This window comes from Acyrthosiphon pisum, chromosome X, assembly GCF_005508785.2.
Source record: "Acyrthosiphon pisum isolate AL4f chromosome X, pea_aphid_22Mar2018_4r6ur, whole genome shotgun sequence".
NCBI classification, from domain to species: Eukaryota; Metazoa; Arthropoda; class Insecta; order Hemiptera; family Aphididae; genus Acyrthosiphon; species Acyrthosiphon pisum.
Window position 1 is genome coordinate 128114478 of NC_042493.1, and position 11298 is coordinate 128125775.

Here is an 11298-nt window from a genome sequence, read left to right on the forward strand (position 1 = left end):
GATACTTGATGAGTAGGTACATATTATTGTGCACAATTTGTTGGTAAGTTTTACTAGTTGGTAGTTTCTACAATTAAATAAATGATACAATATGTCATTAAGTTTAAACTTATTTTTGATTTCAGTTTAATCATGTATACATCTACAATTGTTGTTTAAATGCTTAGCCTATGGTTCACTGGTACCTACTGGATAATAAATGCCAAGCTATACTATCAAGTGGCATAGCACTACATATTATAAATATTAGTAACAACTTGGATGTTTCTGTCAGTTATTGAAGAGTTTTGTTTGTTTTGGTATTTCTATTTGGCAAATAGATAGTCCAAGATTATCTATATTTACAACAAACATTCTTAGACATGTAATTTGATCTCACTTTTTAATTCATAAAAAAAAGTGAACATACAATGATTCATACACATAATATATTATGATTCCAAATTGTAATTTAAATAAGCCATAGTGAAATCTACTATCACATACAATTTGGAAGATCCTCTGTGTTAATATGATATTCATACTGCTATTTCCAATTGCATTTAAAAATACCAATATTTTGGTAACAGTGAAAAATAAAATAATGCTTCACATATTGGATTAAAATATAACTACAAAATAAATTAAGTAAGTATACACTTAAACTGTAATATTATTTAATTGTTTTCGCCAACACAGACCCTGCACTTCTGGTGGTCGTCAGTGCTGACTTGCGTTGTGGTGATTTAGGACAAGGTGACTCGATAGTTATAAAATTAAATAAAAAAGATTCAGTGCTTATGCAAATGCGCTCCGCGCGGAATAATTATAATAAATAACAAAATACTAATACAAAAAGAATACAATAGACTACTGTCAGACACGACGCTCCGAAACGAGAATACAATACTTATAATTTTAATATTACTCAACTAGCCTCGACTTGGTCCAATGTTGAGAATTGATTGCAGCGGCGCACAATAACAGCAGCAACAGTCATTCAGCGGCGACACGCGATAATCACGACAGTGCCAGCGGCGGCACACTAGTAGCGGCGGCGCACAAATAGCGGCGGCACGCAATAATCACGGCAATGCCAGCGGCGGCACACAAGTAGCGGCGGCACACAATAATAACGGCTAAGGCCAGCGGCGGCGCACAAATAGCGGCGGCACGCAAATAGCGGCGGCACGCAATAATAATGGCTAAGGCCAGCGGCGGCACGGAATAATCACGGCAATGCCAGCGGCGGCACACAAGTAGCGGCGGCACACAATAATAACGGCTAAGGCCAGCGGCGGCGCACAAATAGCGGCGGCACGCAATAATATGGCGGCACGAACCACGAGGTTTTTTCAGATCAACGACTAGCGCATATTCAAAAACCGAAAAACACGTGCGTCCGGCCGAGCCGATGAAAGAAAGAAACGACGAACAATAGTGCCAGGGGTGGGCCGGAGGCAAACGCCAACGGAAACAGCTGTTCTCGATTGCCGGGAGAGGAACGAACCGCGACAGGTGACCATGGTCACGGTAACACAGATCTCTGGTGTCGCTCTGATTCCGCGGGCATCTTGGGCTTGTTTGAACATCCTCCCCCGGTGAGGCTTTGCATCTCCATCGCCACCGACCGCGAACGGAGAGCTCTGGATCATACAGGAAGAACCAAAACGTTGTGACTTGACAGAGGTTTGGACCAAGTCGGCCAATTACTCACATAAAAATATATGGCAAAATAATACATGATACATGATACAGTAAAAATTACAATTCGAAAGAACTTATGGTTCAAATACACAGAATACAGACATAAAATATTAAGAAACAATTAACACATAATATACTAACATATCTTGACGAAATCACCGTGTCCCACGCATCGGGTTTCATAAAATATATCCAAGCTGAAAGGGGTTCAAGAATAAGTAAAATAAGAAAAATTGGTTTTTTTTTTTTTTTAGTTGGTAGGGAGCAGAACGAGTTTTACTACCGGGCGCGTTATTTCCCCCATGCGTGTCTTTACGCGCGCAACTCGGACGTGACCGTCAGCCCCGGGTAACACTTCCACCACGCGTCCAAGGCGCCACATCAAGGGAGGGCTTTGATTATCTACCACGGTCCACGACGACCATATCGTCAACATTAAGATTAGGGACACTCTCGGTCCACTTGGACCTTTCTTGCAGTGTAGTCAGGTACTCCCCCGACCAACGCCGCCAAAAGGCCTATTGACACTGATCCATCAATTTCCATCGATTGGTTAGGCTACGGGAACCATCAGCGTCGGACCCGGGGGGAATAGCTAAGAGCGGTTGGCCTATTAAAAAGTGCCCGGGGGTTAGACATTCCAGGTCGTGCGGGTCGGGAGACGCTGGCGTTAGTGGGCGTGAATTTAATATGGCTTCTACGCGTGCCAACACTGTAGTGAATTCTTCATAAGTGAAGACATGAACACCGATTACACGCACTAATAGGCGTTTTGTCGACCGGACGGCTGCTTCCCATAGACCTCCGAAATGCGGGGCACTAGGGGGGGTTAAAATGCCAAACACAGGCGGCGCGTGTATTGGCAATAGCTGCCTGACCTTCAGGACTCTCTATCAGCGTACGCAATTGCCTATCCGCCCCGACGAAATTAGTGCCACAATCAGAAAAAACGTCACTAGGAAAACCGCGACGGGCGATAAAACGATCAAAGGCCGCCAAGAAGGCCTCAGTAGACAAATCTGTCACGACTTCCAAGTGAACAGCCTTAGTACAAAAACATACAAAAACAGCAACATAAATCTTAAATATGCGCGCTTTGCGTAGACTCACTTCACGCATTTGGAGAGGGCCTGCGAAATCTATCCCCACGCGCTCAAACGGTCGCCGCGGTTCACCCGAGTGCTGGGCAAATCAGCCATATATGGTTGTAACGGTTTACCGTCAAGCCGTACACACACGGAGCACTGTGAAATTACGTGATGTAACACAGACCTCAGCGACACGACCCAGAACTGGCGTGTAATGAGTGCGGCCAGAACTCGCAGCCCCGCATGACAGGTTGCTATGTGCCACCGACGGCACAACAATTCGGCGAAATGCGACCGCTTGGCTATTAATATAGGGTGTTTACAGTCGCAACTTAACATAGAATGCCGGAGGCGACCACCTACTCGAATAACCCCGTCAGGGTCAACGAACGGAGACAAACGAGCCAACGGTTTGGCAGAAATACGACTCCTATCGGACAACTCGCGCAACAGTACAGAGAAATGAACGCGTTGCGAGGCGACAACGAGCACGCGGGCAGCACGATCTAGTTCCGATTTACGCAAAAAGGCAGGTGGGTTGGGTTCGGTACGGCGGCGGCATGTGTCGCTAAAACGATGCATATACGCGACCACTCGGAACATTCGGTCGTAATCGGAAAAACGATCAAACCATTCAGTATGTGCGGCATCATGGCGCGCGGCGCACGAGACAAGTTGAATCTCGGGGAGGCTACTCAAGGGGAGCGCAGGGACAGGATTGTCCCATTCCGAGGGGTCGCTTAGCGTTAGTGGTTGGCCTTGCCAATATAAACCAAGTTGCGACAGTGCGGTTGGCATTATACCGCGCGACGCACAATCTGCCGGATTGTTATGTGATTCGACGTACGACCACATGCACTCTGGTAATAAAGTGTGAACCTGGTGCACACGATTTGATACATAAATTTTGAAAGATTCATGAGGGACTTGTAACCATGACAGTACCACCATAGAATCAGACCACGCTCTAACACCGATTATATTAAGCTGAGGGGACAATATGTCACGAATACGGCGTAACCAACGAGCCAATAGTAACGCTGCATTTAATTCGAGACGTGGTATCGTGGTAGCCTTTGTTGGTGCTAATTTAGTTTTGGTACCTATGAGAGAGACTGATTGAATTCCGGAGACGCCAGCCATACGCACGTAAACTACTGCCGCGTATCCACGTTGCGACGCGTCGCAAAACCCTAGCAGATAACACGGCGCGCCTTGACATGAATTAATATACCGCGGGACGCGTATATTTAACAGAGACGGTAGATCAGTCACAAACGATCGCCACTCATCAGAGATGTCAGCCGGTAGGGGGTCGTCCCAACCCAGGCCGGTCAACCAAGTACGTTGCATTATCACTTTTGCCAAAAATACAGAAGGGCCGAATACACCGAGCGGATCGAAAATTCGAGCAACTAGCGAGAGTATGCCACGTTTCGAAAATACAGGCGACGGTGACAAGCTTAACGCACAACTAAAAAAATCTCCTTCGGGGTGCCATTCTAATCCCAATACTCTAGTACCATACCCTTCAACGGATTCAAACGGCAACGGGACTGTTACACGATCGTCCATCGGTACAGCTTCCAACACAGACGGGGTATTCAACGCCCATTTTTTTAGTTCCAAACCCGATCGCTTTAGCACACAAATTAATTCCGATTGAAGCTTCAACAGTTCGGCGATACTGTCCGCTCCGGTACAAATATCATCGACATAAGTCTGACGTAATAACGCGTGACGTACGGAATCGAAATGTTCACAATCATTGGACGCGATATAGGTACTGCAATACGCGTAACGCCAGAAAAGGCGCGCAATTAACTCCGTACGTAACAGTATGCAGCTCGTACTCACCTAATGCGTCACGGGGCGACGCTCTCCATAAAACGTGCTGAAATTTGCGATGTTCTGGTTTAATTAAAATTTGCCTATACATTTTACAAATATCCGTTGTAAAAACGTGTTTAGATACGCGGAACCGGGTCAAAATATCCACTATATCCTGCTGTAATTTCGGACCGGGAAATAAGCATTGGTTCAGCGACGGACCACGGAACCCGCGCGCCGACGCGTCGAACACCACACGAATTTTATTTGCGTCAATTTCGGGCCGAAATATCGCATGATGCGGAATGAAATAATGCCCGGGGGACTGAGCTAATGACATATGTCCAAGCGAAATATATTCCGACATGAACTTATCATACAACGACTTCAGTTTCGGATTACCGGATAATTTACGTTCAAGCATCTCAAAACGGCGCGCGGCGACTTCACGCGAACCAATAAAGGTTGCGCTTGACACCGGCGATCGGAAAAGTAAAGGTACAGAAAAACGACCGGAAGTAGAACGCGCAAACTGTTCACAAAATATTTTTTCGCATTGCCCGTCCTCAGTAAAAGTGTCAGGGACCATCTCCGGCTCCTCGACTTGCCAGAAGCGCTCCATGAGGCCCTCAATCGATACGGTCATAGAAACAGGAATTGATTGATACGGGTGCGTTTGACAGTCGGGAACAGAGCCAATCAAAATCCAACCAAAAATTGAGCTAAACGCACAAGGTAGCTCGGTATCTAACGAAACTTTTCGACCATCCATGATGGATGCGAACACGTCGCCACCGAGCAACAAGTCGATGGGCGCCGTGATATCAAAATACGGGTCTGCCAGCGCCAAATTGGAATATCGCTCTTTTACTCCGGTAGAAAGCGATTGCTTTGGTAAATCTCCGGTTATGGTTGGTAGTACCCACGCGCGTACAGATAGCGCGGGCTCCGATGCAAAACGCAGCTGTACTACACAATCGACGCGACCTAGAACGTTGACTACTGAAACACCGGACAAGCCGCTAATCGGCGCGGTCCAACGAGAGCGCTTAAGACCCAGGCGGTCGGCACACACATCAGTAATCGCGCTAATTTGCGACGCACAATCTACTAGAGCGCGCATCGTGTGCATTGATCCAGCGCGATCGCGCACGTGTACTAACGCTGTGCCTAGCAACACGGTCGACGCCGGTGGAACCTGTGACCGCCGGACGGAAGTACACATTGATACATTTGGGGGGGGGGGGGGGGTGCTTCATTACTACTACGAATTTCCCCTTCAGCATCGTGGAGAAGCGAATGATGTTTTCGGGAGCATTTATTACAATTTGATTTTACTTTGCACCGCGGAACCCAATGGTCGGCACCAAAACAGTTTAAGCACAACTTATGTTCGCGCGTCCAACTCGCGCGGTCCTCACTTGACCAAGATTTGAACCGTGTACATGACGTTACTTTATGAAGATCAGAGCAACACGGACACTTCTTATCACCGTTGGCAGCGACTAATGACGTTGGCCGAAAGTTCAAACGCTTTCCGGGGTGTTTTCCCCCCTTGCCTGACGAGCCTGTCAATTTTACGCCCTTTTGCGACACAACAGGGACACCACCTTTTTTTGTGTCACCCACTACTTCAAGTATGGCCACCCTAGACCTAACAAATTCCAAAAGCTGGGTAAGAGTCGGATAATCCGCCGTGCTCTGCGCTTCAAACAATTTGCGCGTCTGTACAGGCAAACATCGGAACGCCATTGAAAATAAAATAAAGGAGCCCATGTCTGGAATCTGGAGAGCAGTTAATAACGATTGATTCTCGTGGAATGTACCGATAAATGCACTTAATTCCGTTAGGGATTCTTGCGTCATAGTCGACGCATGCAACAATTGGTCAACTAGAGACGTGGCTACTAAGCGCGGGCAATTGAAACGATCCGATAACGTAGACCATAACAATTGGTAGTTATCAGCGGCTACAGGAATACCTTGCACTGCCTCAGCCGCGGGACCCTTTAGACAACTAATCAGGTAGTACATTTTATCTACGTTCGAAATGGTGGTGTGAACATCAACCCGCGTGGAAAATTTATCTCGGAATCCGGGCCACTCCCGAAAATCCCCCGAAAAGGTCGGCAAAGGAATCTCCGGCAACCGAGAGGACGACGTTTTAGCTTCCTCAGTAATATTTGCATTTGGCGCCATTCTATCATGAATGTACGAGAAATCAATGGCATCCGCCCCCTTTGGTATCAACGACGTGGCAACCGCCTTCGATGCATTAACTATTTCCCGTACCTCGGAAGGTAAATCCGGAGAGTAACTCGTGGTGGTGCCTAATAACGAGAGACCGTCTAATATTTCATGGTCTTCCGTCTTAAATTGTGTCCACAGCGCGTCTAAGTCCACCGCGTTTACCAAAAACTCAGGACCTAGCTGGGGTTCAGTAGGAACACGCAACGTCATGGTATGGACACGGCGTATTTGAGAAATAATAGCGGCCCGTTTTATCGTAGACCGAGAGACTATTCGTTCGACACGGGCAATTTCCTGCGCGTCCATAATACCCAAAATAACGCACCCGTTGATATTAGAAGCAAATAATGGATAATTATCCGGGAAGGGAAGCTGACTCTGCACTGCAGACACTACATCCCGTTCAACACAACGCTGCCGAACCCCCCATAAGGTTGGAAAAAACCACGCTCTGCTACCAAAATGTTTTCGCCAACACAGACCCTGCACTTCTGGTGGTCGTCTGTGCTGACTTGCGTTGTGGTGATTTAGGACAAGGTGACTCGATAGTTATAAAATTAAATAAAAAAGATTCAGTGCTTATGAAAATGCGCTCCGCGTGGAATAATTATAATAAATAACAAAATACTAATACAAAAAGAATACAATAGACTACTGTCAGACACGACGCTCCGAAACGAGAATACAATACTTATAATTTTAATATTACTCAACTAGCTTCGACTTGGTCCAATGTTGAGAATTGATTGCAGCGGCGCACAATAACAGCAGCAACAGTCATTCAGCGGCGACACGCGATAATCACGACAGTGCCAGCGGCGGCACACAAGTAGCGACGGCGCACAAATAGCGGCGGCACGCAATAATCACGGCAATGCCAGCGGCGGCGCACAAATAGCGGCGGCACGCAATAATAACGGCAATGCCAGCGGCGGCACACAAGTAGCGGCGGCACACAATAATAACGGCTAAGGCGCATATTACCAAAGAGTACATGGTCTCGGCACTAGGTATAAAATAAAACAATTTCATTGGCCCGTTCAAAATATTATTTTTACCGCGCTTTTTGCCGCTGATATTTTGATAACAAAATTTTTATCAATTACACAATATGCTAGGTATATAATAATAATATAATATATCAATACCTATATATCTATATATTATAATATAATATATACCTAATAGGTACCTTTTTTAACTTTTTTAATAATTACTATACTTATTATACACAATAATACTAATTTATATTTGTATAATATCTATGGTACTGAGTAGTAAAATATACTACTTAGTACCTAATAGGTACCTTTTTTTAATTTTTTTAATAATTACTATACTTATTGATTTATATATAAAAGTATAATTATTATAAATCAAAAATATAAAGTACCTTAGGTATAGGTACTTTCCATTAACAGGAATTTTGGTTAGAAGGAGTTTTGGTAAAAAAAAAATAGTACCAATCTAAGTATGTGGTACACAACTGTCATACATTCTACAAAATATACCAAAAAGTACCTACAATTTTATAGTGTAAAAAATACAACAATTAATATTTAAATCAATTTTACTAAAATATGGAAATTAGTTGTACACAAATATCCGTACATAGTACATACTTACAAACCATACATTGTAGTACCATGATCCAACAATAGTTGTTATGCATGTAGGTATGATTTATAATTTAATTTATTTATTTTATTGCATTGACACCATTTATAATTTTAATTATATTTATTACAATTTTATTTATTTATTTTTTTGCAATAAATTACTTAACTGAATACATTTAAATATTGTCACTTTTTGCCACCTATTATGATAATCACAATTATATTATGTTTATTATTAATGACTAGTTCCATGGGATTTAGCATTTGGTTGATTCTTTTTAACATTAATTTGTAAACATCTCTGTCGTTTATTTTTTTTAACTTTTTCATTTGATGGTGGCCGACCTACTGCTAGTCTCTTGCTTCCCCTAGTTACTTCTAACCTTCGACGGCTTATTGATGTTGGCTGAACATGTATTTTAGCTTTAGATACATGTCGAAGAGGTATCTGTTTCCCTTTGGTAGATAAAAATGTTTTCCAAGACGTTCTTGTTTTAACATTTGTTAATTTTTTTAAATAGGTATGCAGTGCATCAGTTGATGATCCAAATTTGTTGTGATGTTCTGTCATAAGATCAATAATTTCTTTGAATATAGTTGCACTTGTTGTTGAATTAATTTTGGCTTCTGAATCTATATTGTCTGTAATGTCATAGGTATTAATTAAAATTGAATTGTTTTGTACGTTTTGGTATTCATTTGAATTTACTGTATTTTTGTTTTCATTTAGATCATTATTAGGATTACATTCTAAAGACTCATAAAATGATATTGGTAAAGCATTTTCTCCAAAAGCCAAAATTGCCATAGAATGTCTACTCTCAGGCGTAACTGGTGGCATATTTGGTAACTTTTGTCCATAAAAAAAATAAACAGCTCCCTGATGTTTACAAAAACTTCCCAAACGTCCTTCCTCACAGGTACAGCATCCTAAAGATATATTTACTTCATACATTTCACCTGTTTTTTCACTAGGTACATCAAATATATTATTATCTAAACTTTTAATATTTTCAACTGCTAAGTATCCAATTTTTCTTTTTATTGTATTCAAAAATAAGCGTGCTATATTACATCGGCCATTACAAAATTTTCTTATGCGTCGGATATAATACTGTTCCATCACAGTGCATGTGAAATCAATCAAGGACATTACATTATATGCCTTATTTCGAGACAAAACTATATCCTTATAAATCCTAACACATACCTCACTGAAATTATTAGTTTGATGGCCATGGGTTTCATAATTTCTAAAAGAAAGACACCATATTTCTTTACGGCTCCAATAAGAATTAAGATACTTAACCCAATTAGGATATTTCAAAACATACTCATTGCTAATATCAATTGCAATCAAATAAGCACTAATTGCCATTTCAGCTGTTGGCGCAGTCAACATTTTGCTGAAATAATTGTATAAAATTGGGCGATCACTTTTATCAATATTATTTTCGCTATTCCACAACCATCTCCATATTGCCTGTGAAACATGAAAACGACATAGTAATTGTTTAGATTGAGGCCATGCTACTTTTAACGCTTCCCTTTCTGCTTTACTATCATCTGTGATGAATATTTTTGGAAATTGTTGACCGCCAAATCCATCAATACCAAAACATTTTTGAGCTAATTTAAATCCATTTTCATAATCAACAAATGACTGGCCCTTTGTAGTTATAACTGCCAACGGAACAGCTCCAACAGCACAAGGTGTAAGCATAAATGTAATTGAATGATTATGAGCATCACACGATGCTGTACTATCGACAAATACAATATCTTTTGAATAAGACAAAGTATGTGCACGTTGCATTAAAGGGGTGCAAATTACAACTGAAAATGGATCTTCATTAATCATTACTTTAATTCCATTATTTTCATAAGATGGCATTTTTGATTTGAGCTTCTAAAAAAAAAATATATTATTTTCATAAATATTCTGATTAATATTAATAGTTTATACTTATTAGTTATTAGTTATTTCATTTAATAACAGTACCTACATTCTACATCCTACATGCCAATTATAAAATAATGAAATACATGGAGGGATCAAATTCCCATCTTATTAAAATATAATTTCATGAAGAGAAAAATATATATAATATCTGTATGGTTATTTATTAGGTATGTAACCTGACACTCTTTGATTACCGAGTATTGTATGTTTACATTTAATTAAATTTAATTAAATAATAAAGTAATTGTAATATTTTTAAGTTGTTGAATTTGAATACTTAATTACTTTCTATGTATTTTAGTAAAATAGTCTAAGCATGGTAGGTACTTATTAGTTATTTAGTTATTACTAGAGCGAGGACTTTTATACACTAAAAAATCATCTTATATTATATGCTTTCAAAAATATGCACTTATACAGTTATACATCAAAAAATTAAAGACATGCAGTTTATAATATGCCTTAAAAAATACACACATATATTAGATTAAAAAATAACCTTTTTACTTAAAATATTTTTTAAAAAAATTTCAAAATATGCGTTAAAAACTTTTGATGCATTTGATCACAAACGTTGTGATATGTACATACCAAGCATACAATGAAGTTTTCCAGAATAAATATGCAAATGTATGAAAGTCCTTGCTCAGCTAGTTATTACATTATATTAGGTACTTATTACTCAAATATACAAAACTTGCATACAAACATATAAATATTTAACAATTAGCAAAAAATATTATATTTTTCAGTTTTCTTTAAAAAATAATTCTTACAAATCTAAAATGCTTTTTTAATAATAATTTTCAAATTAATTTACAAAATACCAAGGGGGCACTGCCCCCGTTAAATTTTTTGAGGG

General features: G+C 40.7%; 1 protein-coding gene across 1 annotated transcript; it reads right to left on the bottom strand.

Moving 5' to 3' along the window:
- Positions 1 to 2825: 2825 nt before the first annotated feature.
- Positions 2826 to 7064, bottom strand: LOC103310096. Its single transcript, XM_008187240.1, has 3 exons — positions 6060 to 7064; positions 4632 to 5802; positions 2826 to 4468 (listed from the first exon to the last, which is right to left on the bottom strand). The coding sequence occupies exons 1-3, from the start codon at positions 7062 to 7064 to the stop codon at positions 2826 to 2828; spliced, it is 3819 nt and encodes a 1272-aa protein (XP_008185462.1).
- Between the last annotated feature and the right edge of the window lie 4234 nt (positions 7065 to 11298).